The sequence below is a fragment of the Leptosomus discolor genome, chromosome 3, assembly GCF_034619465.1.
Source record: "Leptosomus discolor isolate bLepDis1 chromosome 3, bLepDis1.hap2, whole genome shotgun sequence".
Classification (NCBI taxonomy): domain Eukaryota; kingdom Metazoa; phylum Chordata; class Aves; order Leptosomiformes; family Leptosomidae; genus Leptosomus; species Leptosomus discolor.
This window is the reverse complement of record NC_141393.1, coordinates 78,141,724-78,161,187: the sequence shown is the minus strand read 5'-3', so window position 1 is coordinate 78,161,187 and position 19,464 is coordinate 78,141,724. Positions and strand designations below refer to the sequence as shown.

At 43.6% G+C, this 19,464-nt stretch overlaps 1 protein-coding gene across 2 annotated transcripts in view; it reads left to right on the top strand.

The window, feature by feature from the left end:
• Positions 1-5,585: 5,585 nt before the first annotated feature.
• PLPPR4 (phospholipid phosphatase related 4) overlaps positions 5,586-19,464 on the top strand; it is a 31,905-nt gene continuing 18,026 nt past the window's right edge. For both annotated transcript variants that reach the window (XM_086462945.1, XM_086462944.1), the window contains exon 1: positions 5,586-5,663. In XM_086462945.1, the coding sequence (XP_086319071.1) occupies positions 5,586-5,663 (78 nt within the window). The remainder of the gene's footprint in view (positions 5,664-19,464) is intronic.

Here is a 19,464-nt window from a genome sequence, read left to right as displayed (position 1 = left end):
GTAACTGCAACTGCAGCTGCTGCTGCAGCCTCTGGCAAAACTTCTGCTTGCTAGAACCCCCCCAGGGCCTTTGTCTGACCAGTGGATCTGCACAGCCACAGACCTACCGGCTCCCAGCCAATTCGAATTCTTTCTCAAATTATTTCATCCTGCTTTTGCAAGGGGGTTTATTTAGCGATATAGCACAGGTCCCTGCTTATGCAGTGTGCTTTCTGTTCCCATGGAAGCAGTGAAACCACAGCCATTGCCTGTGGCCAGCACTAAGCAAAGCCTGGGAATAAAGGCAGACTTTGCCGCAGAGGGAAGAGAGCACCTGGATAAAGAGATGATGACCTGCAGTCATGTTTTATACAGTGCAGCTTTGACATCACACTAGACTGCACTGGAAAATAATTTCAAATCAAGTTTCTAATAACTGTGGCAGCTGCTGTCTGCCTGACAAGTGCAAATAAAAGTGCTTTATTCACCTAAAGAAGTTCCACCAATAATACTTCTTGGGGTGGGGCAAGGTTTGTGTCAAGCTGAGCTCTTAAAAATCAGCTTGGAATCACCAGGGACACCCACTGATGGCCAAGTTCTCTTTTTCTTGAAGGAAGAATAAATCTCTTTTCTTAAAATCTTATTCCAGATGAGTCAGAAGAGGCCTATACTCCAGATCTATACATTTTATCTTTTAGTTCCCCAAGTTCTTTAAATTTTTCCATGAACTCAACTGGTTTTGCTGAAGCAAAGCATAAACAAACAGTTTTACACTTTATGCTAACATGTTTCCATGACAATTTCCTGTTACAGATTGCTTGAAGGTGGGTAAAAAAGGCTGCCAGTGTTAGTGCAGATCCTGTACTTATGACTATCCTGCACATAGATAATAGGCATTCGCAAGTCATGCATCACCAAACTTTCTTTTAAGACTATCTTGCTTGATATGGACAAGGGGTGTTTTCGGAATTTTTTTACCACCAACACATTTTCCTTTAGGAGATCACATAGATGAGATACTCATTGTGGTGGGTTGACCCTGGCTGGACAGCAGGTGCCCACCAAAGCCACTCTATCACTCCCCTCCTCAACTGGACAGGGGAGAGGAAATATAATGAAAGGCTCATGGGTCAAGATAAGGACAGGGAGAGATCACTCACCAATTACCATCACGGGCAAAAGAGACTCAACAAAATTAGTTTAATTTATTACCAATCAAAATTAGAGTAGGATAATGAGAAATAAAACCAAATCTTAAAATATCTTCCCTCCACCCCTCCCTTCTTCCTGGGCTTAACTTTACTCCAAATTTGCTCTACCTTCTGCCCCCACAGTGGCGCAGGGGGACAGGGAATGGGATTTGCAGTCAGTTCATCACACGTTGTCTCTGCCACTCCTTCCTCCTCAGGGGGAGGACTCCTCACACTCTTCCCGTGCTCCAGTGTGGGGTCCCTCCCACAGGGAACAGTCCTCCACAAACTTCTCCAGCACGAGTCCTTCCCATGGGCTGCAGTTCTTCACGAACTGCTCCAGCATGGGTCCCTTCCATGGGGTGCAGTCCTTCAGGAACCAACTGCTCCAGCAAGGGTCCCCCACAGGGTCACAGGTCCCGCCAGGATCCTGCTCCAGCGAGGGCTTCCCACAGGGTAACAGCCTCCTTTGAGCATCCACCTGCTTTGGCATCGGGTCCTCCATGGGCTGCAGGTGGATATCTGCTCCACCATAGACCTCCATGGGTTGCGGTGGGACAGCCTGCCTCACCATGGTCTTCACCACAGGTTGCATGGGAATCTCTTCTCCAGCACCTGGAGCACCTCCTCCCCTTCCTTCTTCACTGACCTTGGTGTCTGCAGAGTTGTTTCTCTTGCATATTCTCACTCCTCTCTCCAGCTGCAATTGCTGCTGTGCAGCAACTTTTTCCCCTTCTTAAATATGTTATCCCAGAGGCGCTACCACCATCACCGATGGGTTCGGCTTTGGCCAGCGGTGGGCCCGTCTTGGAGCCGGCTGGCACTGGCTCTATCAGACATAGGGGAAGCTTCTAGCATTTTCTCACCAAGTCCACCCCTGTATCCTGCCCTGCTACCAAAGCTTTGCCACACAAATCAAATACACTCATTTACACAAAAGCCATTTCACACTGTTCTATCAATGTTAAGGGATTTAATAAGGATATAAATGTATGTTATATGAAGGCTGCTTATACTTCTAGAGCAATCCAATGAGCTTTTATGTAAATGGGAATAATTCCCTTAATTTCTAATAACTAACTGTCAAAAGAGCTGAATGCAACAGCATTGGGGGGACTTGCATGTTTCCAGGTGTTAATATATAGATGAATCTCTCAGTTCAAAAGCCGTATCATTACACTCAGCAAGGGATTTTTCCCTTTTTCCATCAATATTCATGTGCTTGGAAGGGGACACACAGTAACCTAAACGTCAGTCTTGAGAAGTAGAAAAGAAATATCCCTATTCCAGTAAGTCAGTTCAGGACATAAGGTCCAAATGACTGCAGCCCTCTCTGGGTACTGCAAGATGATGAGAAATACACAGAGCCTTTACACAGAGTCTGTCAGGTGCTACCTTGGGGCTCGGGCAGTAAGGCAGAAGCTACGAATGCATTGCTGGCAGCACTGCCAGAGTGAAATGATGAAGAGCCACCTTAGATGTACCTTCGTTACTTACTCTTGAGAGAGCAGTTGCTAAAGCTGAGTCTCAACAAGTGAAAGCCCAGAAAGAAGGGTGGGAAACGCACCCTAACCACGTTCATACTTGCCCAGCAGTCTCACCTTTAGATTAGTGTGAGGCAGACCTGACACACTCTGAGACTCAAGGACTGATGATCCTTTTCCTCCTTTATTTGACTAGATAAAGGGCAGAAGTTCTTCTTGAAGTCTGTCACTGACAAAATAGTAATGTATATAACCCCCCTCCTAACTTGATCAGTACCTTCATAAAATAGCATGAAACAAAACCAGAGAATTAGCACAACTCTTCCTGCCCTTACAGCAGTCACACAGCTTGCATTGCATCCTTCCCACCAGACACTTATATATAGTGAGAATTTGTAGAATACGGACTGGCTACTACCCTGAGTTTTACTGTACCTATCACAGCTGCACTCTTAATTGGCCTTTAGGAGTACGACAGTAAAATATAATTAATAGTAGGGGGTTTGCCAGTTTCTGAAGTTACATCACAATGTGAGTTTCTTGGTTCATTTTACCAGAGGAGCACCCTAACCCCCCTGCTCTTCCAGAATGAAGCAATCGTGTGTGAAACGGAGGCTGACAAAGCACTCTTCAGCCATTTTTAATGGTGTGCTAATGATTTTCAAGCCAGATTGATGATTTGGGAACAAGCAAGGCTGATACAGTAACTGCAGCTCTAAGTGGCCATCGCTCATTAACCACTCTCTCCAATAATAGTTACATGTTTGGCAGTAGCAAAGTCTTGCTACAGCTCCTCAGCTCTTGCTGTTTTAGTTGGAATAACCCAGCAGCAAGGCTAACAAAATGGGATTTTTTTTACTTAAAGGCTAGAGCACTGATGGGTGGGAACCACTACCAGACACCCACACACTGCCCAGAATCATTTCCTGGTATTTGGTGTTGCTAGTAAGGCACAAACCTCCTCTGCTCACAGCTCCTCTATTCTTCTACTCCCAGAAACCCTCCTGGCCACCTCTGCTGCCTGGAGTCCCCTGACCTCCCTTTCACAGGGGTACCAATGAGTCCCCTGTACCCCTGAGTCAGCAGAAACCCTGGAAATCTTCCCTAACAGGCTTAGGACAAGACTATGTGTTGGTACGGCAACACTTGCAACCTGTTGCACCTATGAAAAGTCTTTTTCAATGATTTGGAGTCAGGCTAAAGATTTGCCTTCCACACCTGCCTGCAGGCACGGAGTACATTTTTGCTTTTTATGAAACTTCTTTACTTGTCTGCTCAGTGCAGAGCATGGATTGGGACATCCTCTGTGGGTAAAGGAAAGGAGAGCAGCTAGAAAAGGGGCCTGTAAGAATCTTCACCTCCATTGCCATAGCACACTGGCTACAGCAGCCAAAATACTAGTGACCATCTGAACAAGAACAGCGGGTTATTTCCCATGTTCCCCCCAAAAAAGGAGGGACAGGAAATAAACGATGACTGCTTGAGTCACAGCTCTTTCCTTGAACATTAAAGCTAAACACCACAATGCAAGAATAAGCTTACAGGCACAAGACAACCTTTGCAGACATTATTAATGGGCTACAAAAGAATGAAAATGTTATCCCGTACAAAGAACTCCCACAGGCCTTATCCAGAGTACCTCTCATTGACATCAACAGGAGCTTGCCCAAGAAAAGGCTGCAAACTTTGATCGACAAATAAGATCTCAAAATAACGCATTTCACCATGGAAACAATTGTACAGGTTAATTCTGTTCTCTTTAAGATTGTAGCAGGAACTGCACCAGATGCTTCACAGATTAGAGAAATCACATGCCTCAGTATCACACGTGGGGTTGAAGAGTGAGTTTTGCTCAGTCCCAGTCACACCACTCGCCCTGACTGGCGCTGAGGCTGGGGTGAGCTGTCCTTAGCAATTTCACAGAATCACAGAATCATTAAGGTTGGAAAAGACCTCTAAGATCATCAAGTCCAACCATCAACCCACCACCACTACGCCCACTAATCCATGTCCCGAAGCGCTACATCAACATGTTTTTTAAACACCTCCAGGGATGGTGACTCCACCGCCTCCCTGGGCAGCCTGTTCCAACGCTTGGCCACTCTTTCAGTAAAGAAATTTTCCCCAACGTCCGATCTAAACCTCCCCTGGTGCAACTTGAGGCCATTTCCCCTTCTCCTATCACTTGTTACCTGGGAGAAGAGACCCACACCCACTTCACTACAACCTCCTTTCAGGTAGTTGCAGAGAGCGATAAGTTCTCCCCTCAGCTTCCCCTTCTCCAGGCTGAACAACCCCAGATCCCTCAGCCGCTCCTCACAGCACTTGTGCTCTAGACCCTTCGCCAACTTCGTTGCCCTTCTCTGGACACGCTCCAGCAAAAAGATCTTTTTGATCTCAAAAAGAAGACACCTGCAAGAGGGCATTGTCCACAGGCGAACGCTACTCCCAGGGTCATTCTACCCCTCTGTTTCAGAGAAAGATTCCGCAGGACCAAGACCAAAGCCCCAAACTCCCCACGGAGGGTCCCGTGCCCCTCACGCCCGCAGGGATCCCGTTCGGTTGCCTCAGGCCCGTACCGCTACACTCGCCAACCGCTCGCTGCAGCCCAGGCTTCCCTCGGGGCGCCCCGGGGTCTCCCCTTCAACCCCCACACCCCCGCTTCCTCCGACACCCAGCGGGTCGCCGGCGCGAAGGAGTTAAGGAGCCCGGCACCCCCTGCACCCCGCCGCTGGGGCCGGGCCCCTTCCCCCCCGCCGCCGCCGCCGCCGCCGCCGAGCAGCCTCCTGACGTCAGCCCCGCGCACGGCGCAGGGGACGCGCTCGCGGGCGGCGGCGGCGGCGGCGGCGGGCGGCGGAGGAGACCCGCGGCTGCGAGCGGCCGGGGGAGAGCGGTGCCGCGGGGCCGCCGGCCGCAGCGCGTCCCCGCCAGCATGTCCGCGAAGGAGCGGCAGAAGGGCAAAGTGACCAAGGACAGCGTCACCCTCCTGCCCTGCTTCTACTTCGTGGAGGTGAGCGGCCGACCCCCGCCCAGCGGGTCCCCGGGGGCAGCGGGAGCCCGGGGCGGGCTGGGGGGCGGGCGGCGGCGGGCGCGGGAGCGGCGGGGCTCGGAGCCGTTCCGCCGGGAATGCCGGCGTCCCCGCGGGCAGGCGGCGCGCCGGGGCGCCGGGCTCCGCACCGGCTGAGGCAAAACCTCTCTGCGTGGTGCTTCGGCTGACGGGAATCGGCATCGGAGCCCCCCCCGCCGAAGGAGCAGGCGTAGATGAAGCTCGGCTCGGCCGTCTTTTCCGGGGGGAATTGTTTCTAGGAATTACCCGGGAAATGAAAGGGTGGCTCGCCCGCACCGTGCGGTGTGAGCAAGGACCTCCCGGGAGGAAGACATGTTTCAAGGAGGGCTGGCTGCCGGGGGCAGCGCCGCTCGCGTGGCTTCGGCAGCCTGAAAATCGCGTTCGTGAGGGGACGCTCCAGGAAAATAGCCCTGGTCTCAAAATGCGAATCGGTGGGGTGTTTTTACCGGCCCCTGGGTGATGTGCTTCCTCTAACAGAGCTAAAAATGGCTGTTTTGAAAATGGAATTAGGTTCTCGGCGCATCTTAAAAGAGCAAAACCTGCCATGGCTGCGCAGCTGGTAGCAGGTGGAGTTGCAGAGGCGCTGGCTGCTTGGTGTGTCACTTGGAGGCTTTTAGCCCCCCTGGAAAGTACAGGCACTTAGGTGCTTCTTTCTGTAAGATCGTGAGTAGACACAGTTTAAGCTTAAGGCAGTTGGTGTGGTGTAAATTTGTTTAATGGCACAGCAGTGAGAGAGAGGTAAAAATGTTTTATGGATTGAGCAAAGAGTTTCAGGGGAGCCCACTCACAGGGAAGTGACTGAGGCGCTTTGAGGCACCATGTAACTTACCTCAGAGAGAGAATGTGAAAAGAATGTGAAGGACTTAAGGGTAAGATATGGTGTACGTTAACTACGTCTGGTACGCTAAATAAAAGCATAAAAATATATGCAATATTTAATGTATAAAATATAAACATTGAGTGAAATAGAAAACAAAATATTTTCTTTCAAGTGCACTTGGAGGGCTTTGGACATTCTCTAGGAGATAGAAGGGGTCAGGCTGAGAAGGAATTTTAGGTAGCAGTGGAATGTCTCTGTCCCCTGCACTTCCAAAGCACCTGGACACAGTCGGGAGCTAACCCAAAGTAAGCTGCACCAACTGGAAAGCTTTGCAGGGCTGGTTATATGGAAGCATCAGACACATCCTATCAGTGTAATTAGGCCTGCTTAAGAAAAGCCCTTTGATGGAGGGCACTTGCTGTGCCATATATCTGACATGAGCTGTGCACAGGAGGCAGAGTTCAAGCTTGGAGAAGCTCCTAAAAAAAGGCAGGGGCTTCCTCCCTCTCTGTGCTACCTTTGTTGCTTTGTGCATCCGGACAGGAAGGGAGATTGCTGGACCTCAGCTTGGCCGTAACTCTAATGCAAGGGACAACGTGGAGGTCCTGCGAGACACCACAGAACTGTGCTGTTTGGTGGGTTGTGCTTTGGCCTGCAGCAAGATGGGATGAAATACAGAGCAGCAGCACAAAACGTGTGCCTGCTGCTCAAAAGAGTTGCCTTACATAATATTAACTGCAAGGTTGTAGTTCCCCTAGAAGCTCCATGTAGCTGTTACAAGGAATAAGTCAAAGGATTCTGCAAGCAATGAAGAACTTAGGCTGAGCTCTGTGTACAGCTCCCACACGAAGCAGGCGAGTTCTCCACTCTGCTACGGACTCTTAAAAGACCTGCAGCAAGTCATTTAAAGCTACATCTAAAAAGAGGCGGAGATCTCTTCAACACCCTGCTGCTCTGAGAGGGAGTCAGAGTCCTCACGTGACAGAGTGGTCTCCTAATGAACTTTTAGGACTTCTATGTTATTCAGTCACAGGAGCAGAGTCTAGAGCTTGCGCAAGCCCTTCTCCCCCAGGAGTGAGTTCAAATTATTGAATTGCGGACTTATGGCCCCTCTTGATCTGAAGAACATATAGGTATTCAGTACAAGTTAAAGCAACATCAAGAGGAAAAACTGACTGCGGTACACCTGAGCCTAAACATTGATTAGGAAACTCTTCGGTGAGTTATCAGCCCTCTCCCATTACACAGCAGGAGGAGTTGAAACCATTTCCCACATTTTAGCTGAGTACTCAAATCACTTGAGTGAAAGGGTGACAACAATTCATATGGTATTTAGAAAGAAGCACTTAGCTTGTGTTATTTGTGTACACCCACCCTGCGTTTACCCACACCTACTAATTCTAATCAGATTAATGAGAATGCCTTTCTAGAGCTTTGTAGCACAGGCAGATGCCAGCACTTCAGCAGCATCAGAAAACTTAGATTCTTCTGTTGTGGTTGGCTCAAGGAGAACCAAAGATTGAATTGTACCTCGTCAAGAGTGATTTAATCAAAGATAGTTTAATTGCAATGAGAAGTTCTCAACTGTAAGGGATAGAGGAGTCACCCAGTATGGTTGACTGGCATTGCTATGTAATAGGGATTTCCTTTGTAAGCAGGAGGTAAGTTCTTAATGTGATCCAACAATAGAGAACTACTTAAAAACAAAACTTACCCAATTTAATTAAGGCTTTTTGAATTCTAAAGCTTTTACTTTTTTGAATGGTGGTTGAATTGATGACGGGAAACAAGCTTTCAACCTCTCTCCTCTGAATGCTGTAAATCCTTTAATGTTTTTTTTCTTCTGCCACTCACTCACTTTAATTTTCGCTGTCCCATTCATAGCAGGCAGTCCCTCCCCACCCTGAATTGCAACCAAAAAAAAATAGCCCTTTAAGTTTTCAAACAAGAAAATTAGAGCTTGCTGTCATCCACTTTGCATCAAGCCATAGGAGGTCTAGGCCAAAGGAAAAGCAGATTGTTTAGAAAATGCGTTACAAAAAAGTGCTGTTTTTTCTCTCAAACACTAGACAAAAGGAAGCACATGGAAAAAAGGATGTTGGGTCAAGGAGGAGGTGAAAATTCCAAAGGAGTAGGAAAGGGATGCGTTCGTGTTACAGAAATGAAATATATTGTATAGTTAGAGTGAAAAAATATCTGTAATAACTACTATAATTCAGGCATGCAGAAAGAGTAAAGGCAGATTCTCTGCTTCAGAAGGACCTTATCTTTAGAAATCGCAGCAAACAAGTACAGTTCTGACACTGAGGGTTTTCTGCTATTAAGATCCTTAAGAAAGTGTTATGAATGAGACGAACTCCTGTAGACAAGTATGTTTGGTGGTAGCAACTTTCAGGGTTTTGGATAAAATATGATTACTTAGAACGTATGCAGGCCAACTGATGGTTAACGTCAAAAAAAAATACGCTGGGCCTGATTTTGGTTTCAGTCTAAGAATAATTCAAACTAGCAGATTTTACCAACAACACAGTTAAAACATAAAACCAATATGCACCTCTTAAGATCATTGTTATCACTAGAGCTGTTCTTCATTTACACAGGAAAGGCAAAAGGAGAATCAGGCTAGAGCTTCGGAAGACAGAAATGAAAAGGAAATAAAATGACAAGATGGAGCTTCTGAAAAATGTGGATGGGTCATTCTCTAAAACCATCAGAGGCAAACCAATGAGCATCACGAAATAAATCTTAACACATTTTCAATTACATATTTTCAAGTTTCATGATTCATAAAATAACTTGATGATTTATGCTATGTATCATAAGAATGTTTTAGAGGTTATTTTAAAACACTGGTAATACTTCTGCTTAGCGGAGCTGCTGATCAGCACACGCTGCTGAGAGCTGAATAGTTTTAGATTGCTTCGTGCATCATGGTCACCTGAAGTACGTGGTAATCAGGACTGCCAGGTAGTTTGGCCTGGTTTATTCCTAATTGTGCTTGCATCATTTTAGGGTTCTGAAGACTGTATGGGTTATCTGAGCTTCACTTGCATGTCTGAGAAAGACAAAACTTGCCATGAAAATTCATAGTCCCTCAGGTCTAGGGGGAATTAATTTTTGTGGTAAAGAGTCTCCATGCCTTTGGTAGATACTGAAAATGAGTATTCCTGGAGTAAGTTGTGCTTTTTGTTAACTGACTTTCTTTTCAGCATACTCAGAGTGTATCCTAAGTATATTCACTTACAGAAGAAATACGGATGTCTTGCATTTTCATCTGAATCTGGGAAGCTTCCAGGGCTATGTAGTTTCTGTTCCTGGCAGAATGGTCATACTTTAGAGCAAGATCAGACAGATGTTTTTCTTCTTGGTGAAGGAAAAAGACTGTCTTCACCCATGCTATCCAGCTTCAAAAACTCCCGGTTTGAATCCTGGTTTCGCAGAAGTCACTATGAACTTTGCTTTGACTTCAGCGGCACTGTTGCTTCATCTGGTGCCCCAGATGCGAGAATGCAAACGGCCAAGGTCTCAGTGACTTGATGCATTTATTCTCCAGCTAAATCATGTTCCTGTGGCACAGGCTTCCTCTGTTGGTTGCTTAACTTCCAGGGACTAAAATTGGAGACATTTCAGACCAATGTCCCTTGTACAGTTAAATTTTTTCCTTAGGTTGTCTTCTAGACTCCTGTGTATGATGCATGCATACAGATACAGGTAGCTTCTTTTTCTACATTTTCCAGAGCACAGCCAGGAGTTATTCACCAGGATCATTTGGAAACACTTCTTTCAGTACTGGAAGACGACTTATTTTTCTTGTTCCCCAAAGGAGCTGGAATTTTCACCAGCAGAAAGCACAAAAATCTGTTATCATTGTGGGACTGCAGGCTGCAAAACACAGGTCATCAGCTTCCATTGAATTAAGTGCATGTAGGGAATGTTCACTGTGTCTCAGCACCAGATGCTTTATTTCCTTTTGTTTCTAACGTACACTGACAGAGCTAGGTTTGAAACGTCAAATGTTTGTACACATCACTTGGTTGCTCAGTGCCACTTCTCAGTCACATCTGGAATTTTTTTCAGCTATTCAGCCATGCATGACCCACCGCATTTAAATTATGCACTTTGTCACCTGCAAGTCATGTATAGGTGTGACTGCAAGAGACACAAAAAGCCAAGGGAGGGCAGTGATTAGAATAAGAGTAGAGGGAGAGGAGAGGAGGCTATAGGGCTAAATCTTTCTTCCTAAGAACAGGATGTTTGGATTTAGTGTAAGAGTTAAACTATACCGCTGTGTCTTGGAGGCACAGTGTAGTCACATTTCGCTCTAGATAGGTTTTCTGTTATGCTTGATTTAGCCGGGGGGGGGGGGGGGGGGGGGGAACCCAACAAAAACTCCCAACTGTAGAAGATGAAATTATCCCCATACTGTGGAAGTAGCATAATACTTTCCAAGTGCATTGCTTTTTCTCTCAAAAGAGTCAACCATGTGTGAGGGGAGGGGAAGAAGGAGAAATACACTTAACAATCTGCTCATTGAGCTGACCTTGTCTTGTGGCTGACTCACAGATGTCAGATTTTTTTATAACAGCGCATCAGAGACCAGCATCCCCAAAATACTAAGGGGCTATCTGAGGCCTGAGGAGGCTGCTACGCATTCAAAGCAGCTATAGTTCGTTGATCAAATCATCAATGTTATGTCCTCCACATCACTTCCATGCTCATAGAAGAGCCGTACAGCCTGCATACTACCATTTAGCAGAGGATGAGCAGAAAGGGGGAACAAAAAGGGAGGTGTCAGGCCTGCACCAAGGCTGTCCTGGGAGGAAAAAATAATGCAAATGCCACACGTTGGGTCTTCCTCTGTGTTTGGCTACTTGCCTGGCGAGTGTAGAGTTTGAGTAGCTCATAGTGAAAGAAGGCCCTGCTCCCTTTTCGGTCCTGCACCATCCTCTTGACCTCATACCCCAGTAGTAAAAGGAGTCCCGAATAACTTAGAAATGAAAGGAGATTAATTTTTCCAATAATTGCCTCTTTCAAAAATTTATACCCCTCTCTGTGATTTTCTTCTAGAATTGTTAAAAATCTGTTACTCTACAGCAAAAATTAATAAAGAACAGCCTATTGTGGAGCCTTACATCCACAGGAGCTGAGCTGTTACGAGCATGGTAGCTTGACTGACGATCTTGTCACTTTGAAGTTCCGTTTGTAGGAAGGGAGTTCAGAAGTGGCAGAACAGCATGGGAGTAAGCCACTGGAAAAGGGTTGGCACCCACAGAATTAATATATTTGTAGGTATGGAAACCAGTGTGGTTTAAAGAGTGGAATAAATTGTGGTATTGTGTAGGGACTGGCAGCTTTGTTCCCTAGAGATGGGGTTTTTGAGGAAACTTCTAGCTGAAGTTTGGTAACACTCTGACCCGAAAACAACCGCCTTTTTTTTGAAGTATTGCTGTTCTTGATTTACCATAACCTTACAGCAGGAGCATAAAAGAAGTTTCATAATCAACAGTACATGCAGTATCCTAAATCTCGTTGTTTGTAGTTATTCATTGATTATAACTAATAATTGATTTAATAATAATAATTAACGAATCATCAATTATGTTTGAAGTCACACTGAAAAGAAATACATTAATGGTATTTTTTGTGTTGTAAAATTTCTGGCTAGGGATTTGCTTTCTGTTTAAGCACATATACTTAATTAGATAGAAATATTTCAAAAGTATTTTTAATTATTCCTCCTTGAGAATATTTTTGTTAAACAATGTTTGTTTTGTTGGTTTCTCCCTGCATAATTGCTGCTTCACGTGCATTTATCAAAAAAAAAAAAAAAGAAAGAAGCACTTTTAGGATTACCATGCATTCAGCACGACACTGAGATTTCTGAAATAAATAGAAATTTTATCACTGATGTATCAGCTCTATTTTTGGTCTTACACATACTGAGAGGTTTTCTATTAAGATTTGGCAAAAGATCAGGAGGTTTGAGGAGTTGCACAAAGATATCTGCTGTATTTCTAAAGCTAGACTCTAATTGGCAGTCACCAAACAATTAAATTAAACTCTACAATCAATGCCGGAAATAAGGATAACTTAATTTTCCAAAATGGTAATGATAATATATTTCAGTGACACCTGGGATTTGAAATTAAACTATGAGTTGAAATTAAATCCAATAGTGTTAAATCTAGGAGAAGAAACCATGATATTATGTCTCTGCAATTAGTTTCCACAAAGCTTAGACGATGGTGGGGTAAAAATCCTTTAGAGAAAAGACCAGTTCCTTATGGCTCTGGGCCAGATGAAACCTGCATACAGCGAAGGGACAAGAAGCAGCAGAGACTCAAGTTCAGAGAGAAAATCAAAAAGCCTTTATACAGAAGCAAGTCTTAGACTTCTGAAAGCCTGAATGCATTCTCTCATAAGCCTGAGGCATTTAAGAATGAAGTTTACAGGATAAAAAAATCTACAAACCTGACTTTTAGGTCAAGCAAGTCCCCTGCTCTACAGCCATCCTGTGCTTAGTACTGTCTCTCAAAAGTCCTCATGACAGCCCAGCTTGCAATGCATTTGAGCTTATGCTTGGTCTTAATACCAGCCCTGCACAGCAGAGTGTTGCCGAGAGTGAAGGTACAGCACTGATGTAGCTAAGCAGGAGCCATGGGTTCTCAAAAACAAGAGAAAATGGCAGAATTTGGGCTGATACCATTTCTTCTTCCTGACCTGTTTCTGGAAGGTGTTCAGTCATAGTCATGACCTCAGTATTCATTCCTGTCAGGATACAAGAGACCTGTCCTCTTTCCATTCTTTCCTCCTGTCTTTTGTGAATCTCACAGCAAAGTACAACAGGACAACAGCCAGGGCGGTCGAAAGCTGCAATCGCTGTTAGTCTTTGGCTAAGAATAGGAATACCTTGTCTCCTCCAACCCACCACAGCCCTCTTTTTTGTCTCATCCATCTGTTGTACCTTGTCATTTAGACCATGAATTCTTTGGCACAAGGACTGACATTTATGATACATTTTAATAGAATCTTCCACAATGCCACAGCCTTGCAGTGCGAACACAGCATAGTTATTAAATAGAGCTTCTTCTCCCAAGTGCTGGGCTGATGTTTTTTCCATGAGGAGAAACCAATGGCATTCCTTAGCTATCTCATTGAGGCAATCCAGTTTATTTACTTGCTTGCTTACAACGATTCCCTGATTCCCAGAAAACAAGAGAAACACCAGGATGTAGCTCCCGTGCTCAGGAACTCCTTGCTTGCTGTGGAAGGGTTGTAGAATGACCTAAGGATCTAAGAATTTCCTGGCCACCCAAGCCTAAAAATTATTTACAAAACATAAAAGATCCAAATAGCGTTATCAGGCATCCCTTAACCCTTGTTGACAGGCGGGCTAGTTATGCTATCTTTATTCTGCATCTGGCTAATCATGTCTTGACTTCCTCTGAAAGCTACATGTATACTGGTTCTCTCTTTTCTACCTGTTTTTTATACAGGCAGGTAAAAGTAGTGAATTCCACAGCATCCAGTCTCAAGGATAATCATTCAAGTCGTTCCTGCCAGCACATTGAGCAATGACTTCAATATTCAACTATAACTACCAGAGAGGAATTTCATTTTTCCTCCTACTTAGCGTGACTGAAATATAGCCAGGCTAATCGCTTTTGTAACCCATATTTAAAGAGTGTCTGCTGGCAGCCACCAACACAGCCCAATACACCACCGCCACCACCGGATCTGGATATGAGTTCACAATACAAGATAACGCCTGTAGAGCATTTTAGCAAAGCAAAGAGAGGTCACATAACTGCAGCCTACAAAACAAGTTCAGACGTTTGAGTGTGTGTGACACTCCATGGTTGCACTCTGATTTTAAGACGTTATTCTCCTGAAGATAAATATGGACTCTTTGCTCAGTTAAGTGCTGGCAAATACAAGAGTTAGATATATACCTACCAGCGTACAGTTTTAGAGAGGGAATTTATAGAAGCTAGTGATTCCCAGAGAGTTTTGAATTATGTATGTATCCAGTTGCATATGCTTTCAAGGTAAGAGAGAAACTGGGGAGAGGGGGGGCGCTTAGTTGTTGCCTTTCTTTTGGTTTGGTCTGTCTCCATGGTGTCATTTAAGAAACCATCAATGTCTGATTGCTATTGCCTTGCCTGTAATGCTTGCAGAGGGAATGTGGGTTTAGTGAAGCCTTGTTTATTTGGAAATTCTCCAAGGGGAGAGAGCACCTTGAATTAGAAATTTAGGGGTCTGCAGAGACCCTGTGGGTAGTGAAGTTAAAGGTCCTACATTTTAACTCAAGAGCCAGCAGTTCCATGTTTCCTTCAGAACAACAGGTTGCGTGCCTGGTGGAAAGCCTGAGACAAAAGTCAGCGCCCCAGATGCTGAGCTATCCAAAGCACAACCTTGTGCTATTTAGGGTTCCATCCAGTCCAACAAGATTTTCCTACTAAGGCTTGGCCTTCCACTGCCTCATTTGCAAGACCTCTGCTGTCATACCAGATCTTACTCCTGCATTACAGAGGGTGCAATGTGAAGGAGTCACAGGTGTAGGATAAGAGATGGGGCATATACTGGCACCAGAGACCTCAAGGCTGTAAACAACTTTCCAGATAAAGAAATAAAGAAAGAAATAATATAGTCAAATAAATAAATGCAGAACTGCAGCTGGCAAAACTGATTTTAGGGGAAAACAAAGAATACAAAGAACAAGCATCCGGCATATGTAAACCATGCCGTGTATCATAAATTGGGATGTAATGGGAAAGAACAGACCAAAAGAGAAAGAACAAGGTGTAAAAGCACATTAGGAAACATAAAAATGAACCCAAGTGGTTCCTAGAGTGAGAAGAATCACCATCAGCGTCATACTGGTCCTCACAAAGAATTTGGGGTGCGCTACACCAGAGGCATAAGTAGCTCATTTTATACAGAATTACTACTTGTTCCTACTAGATATAGATACAAAAATTGTTCAGGGTTGTACCATACAAAGATATATGAAAGTAAAACACATTAGGCATAGCCTAATTTCTAAGGTCATTAGAAAACCTGCTGTTAGAATTAAACCAAATAAAAACAAAGCTCTAGGCAGGTCAAGACAAGTGCAGACAAAGCGTGTTTGACAAGCCCCAGTCCTGACTCCTTGCAAATTCAGTACAAAATCTGTGGCTTGTTAGTTGCAACAACAATACTGTATTTAGTGGGCTACAGGTTTGTCTTTTCATGCATTCGAAGCCATGGAAAACTAATTAATCATAGGGAAATTTAACAGAAGTGGTTCCATCTTGCTGGGGGATTCCCAGCAAGTTTGGGCCTGGTGGGTTTTGGGGAGGACCAACGTGGCTTCCATGCATAGGGTGTATCATATGACCCAATAAAAAATTGTGCTGACACTGTGGGTCCTGGATAATCTTAATCCTCACAAGTAAAGCAGGAGCACCCCAAAACGGCCTCAGGAGCAATCACAGCATGTCCCACAGAAGAGTGATGGGGAACCTGAAGAACTGTTATCTCCCACCCCTGAACTCCTCTCACAGCCATCTCTGCTTTCAGTTCTCTGCAACATGTGATATATGCCTTGTGGCTCTTGGTCAGTGGGAAGATTTGTTATGTATCTCATCAGAGAAGTTATTGTGCTACCAAATGCTCTCGTGGTTTGTCCTGTGCTATGTAACATACAGGAGGTTTTCACCTTTTATTTTTCTCCTTACAAGATCTCTGGGTAATAGGTATCCTTGTTGAGCTCTTGGGAATAGAGAACATCTTTTCTTATGCTTGGACAATTCCTAGCTCAATGCAGAAAAATCTTTTTAAATATTAATAACATTAATTATTATTAATAGCAAAGTCCTATGGCTTAATAAAGGCTTTTAACTTACAGTTTAAGAAAATAACAGGAGTAGAAAGAAAAAAAAATTTTTTAAAGAAAATAAATAAACCTCAAGTCAAACCTTTTCAGCAGCTATACTGATTATGGTCCTGACTTTAAGACTCTAAGCCAAACAGAATTTGACCACTTGCGTCAAACTCTACATTTACAGGTCTAAATTACAAGCTAAACAGGAATCTTTCTCCGTTAGTCAGCCAAGGAAGCAAGAGTGTAAAGACTTATTAGTCAAGATATGTGAACTGAGGTTGGGGGTTTTATTATTCTAATTAGGAACAGGAAAATTCCTATTCCATTTTGTAATTAAAACAATACACATTCTACCATCTAATTATATGTGACATTTTCAAGGTGTTGGGAACTGAAGTCTATAATTACAGAACTACTGCTGCCTTAAGCAGAACACTCCATAAATATTCATATATTAAATAGCCAGTTATACTTTTTAGATGATTTTAGAAACATTTGCTTTTTTAAAGAACAGTTACTTATAGAAGATGCATTTTGTATTTGTGTTTTAAAAAAGATAGGAAGAAAAATGTCCTGTGGGATCTGACATACTGTTTATAGCAAATTGACTGTAAACCTATTCATTACTATTGTAAGCAGTTACATTGGAGGTTTGTAGTCCTTTAGAATTATTTCTTTTCTTTTAGCAGAATGAATAATTACAGTCAGAAATAATATGGGAGTCCTGTAGTGAAGTCATAAGACACTAAAATGCAATTCTTACGATTCCTTGATTTTGCAATTAACAATAAAATTACAGCTTACCTACAGTACTATGCAAAAAAAAAAGTAGTATTTAAATTAAAAAAGCTATCCTCATCTTTTATTTTAGTGTCTCACAATAAAATATCACTTTATGTATTGCCTATTTTTGATAGTTTGATATTGCCATTTGAAACAGTTGCCTGCCTAAGAATACCATAGTGAAAGTCAAGGTGGACTTGTGGGTAATGCCCATGAGCCCTTTGTTCGAGGAGAGGCTTTCCTTTTCTTGGCATTAGAGAAATGGAAAAATACACAATGAAGATGAAGCTCCATGCAATTCCATGGAGTTCCATGAGTCTACCTGCTCTGTGCTTCCATTCTAGGAAATGAACCTTTGGGGACACCTAGACAAAAGGGCATAATTTCTGAAAAGAAGGGCAATAGGCACTCTGCCTGCTTTGTGCATTTAGCTCATTGGAATAGGTTTGTGTCCTGTTATGAGGTGCTTTGCCCCATGGGATCTGGACCCTGGCTGAGTTGTTAGGTATGACTTTCAAATAATTAATAATAAAAGGCATTGCAAATGTTGCAATGTTGTGGGAGTTCAGTGCTGTGCAGAAGTGAAGTTGCAATACGTGTGAGTTCAAATGCTGTGCAGAATTTCGGTGTCCCAGCAAGAGAGCAGAGACTCGCTGCAAGCTCCCTGTGTACCAGGGCAGCATGCACTGTGCCAGCCTTCTGGTCAGGAGGCCCTGCAACCCAAACAGCTTCACAGTCTCTGTGCAGGCAGGTGTGGAGAGAAGGGCACCCAGTTCCACAACAATCTTAATTATTCCCAGACTATGAAGAATTTAGGGAAGTCCTCTTTCATCCCTGCACGTCTGTATAATGACTAGGAACAGTCTAGCCCATGTTGACTAATCATGCATGCCGGCATTATAGTGAATCAGGGACTGTGTCCAGCAGGAGGGGAGAAGTAGTATTATATAATGCATCCAGCTAAAGGCTTGGACTTCTTCCTGTGATGGGCAGGAAGCAGGACTCAATTTAGTTACATTGCATATAATTATTCCATACATGTTAGATTATATAATAGTTATATATTGTGTATTCACATAATACATATTACATATTGTATATGTTACATGCTATACATAATATGTATGTGTAATATAGTATGTGAGTGCCAGTATACATATATATTGGGTTATATATATGTATATACACGCACTACTTACTGAAGCAGACTTACTAGATGCCTGGCGTTATTTTAGCACTTAGGGGTGCCAGTACACTTTCCCTCCGATTCTACACAATCACAGCCTCTATACTACGTGACATTACAATGCAATCAACTTGAGCACAGATAACCAGACAGGTAAAATTCTTCCATTCTCCACCTTCTGCAGATTTTGCTTAGAACACTTTGAAGATACAACTCATGCTCTTCAAATCTGTCCTTCAGCACATCAAAGATAAGCTGTTCTTTTCAAGCAAAACCTAAGTCATATTAAAAAATGCTTCAGTGAAATTTAGCTAGAACCCTTCTTCTTTAACCACACAGAATTACATTTTATGCACAAAAAGTCTGCATCTTAAAAGCCCAGTGTTTAAAAATCTGAAAATGGCCAGTTAATGCAAGAAACTGTTGTCCCTCTGCCGTATATAGCAGATTTTATTTATCCAGTTCTACCTCTGCTTTTTTATTCCATTGTAGAATGGGATGTATGACATAGATTTTAATCAATTATTTTTGTAAATGTGTACTGGACGTTGCAAGGATAATATAGTCTAAATATGCCTGAAATTATGTTAGGAAGATCCCCGTTTCTCATAATGTGAGGTGCTTGATGTAAAAGAGGAGGGTTTTTTTTCTCAAGAGATGTGATACAGCCTTATCGGATTTTTATGATTTTATCTGTCTAAGTGAATCTCTTTAGTAGTTGCAAGCTTTTACTTTTCAAGTGCAGCTAACAGGAAAAGTTAATGTGATAGCCATCTTAAAAAGAAGAAAAGAAAAGGAAGCAGATAGGCAGTTCACATCGTATTATCCGTAGGTATCTTCATTGCAGTAGAGACACAGGGAAGGAGTTGTTGCATCTCAGTGGAGGAGCAGGCGGTTGTTCTAATGTTGCCTTGTTCAGCGAGGACTCTGGGAATAACAAACAAAAACCATTTCGGAGCATTTACTAAGAGGGTACAGGAAATAATCACATGTTGCTGGTCACCTCTGAATGCCCTGATGCCCACCATTGGGGCAGGGCTGCCCTCGTTGTTCACTTATAAACCAATGGCTTCAAAATGCCTTGTTG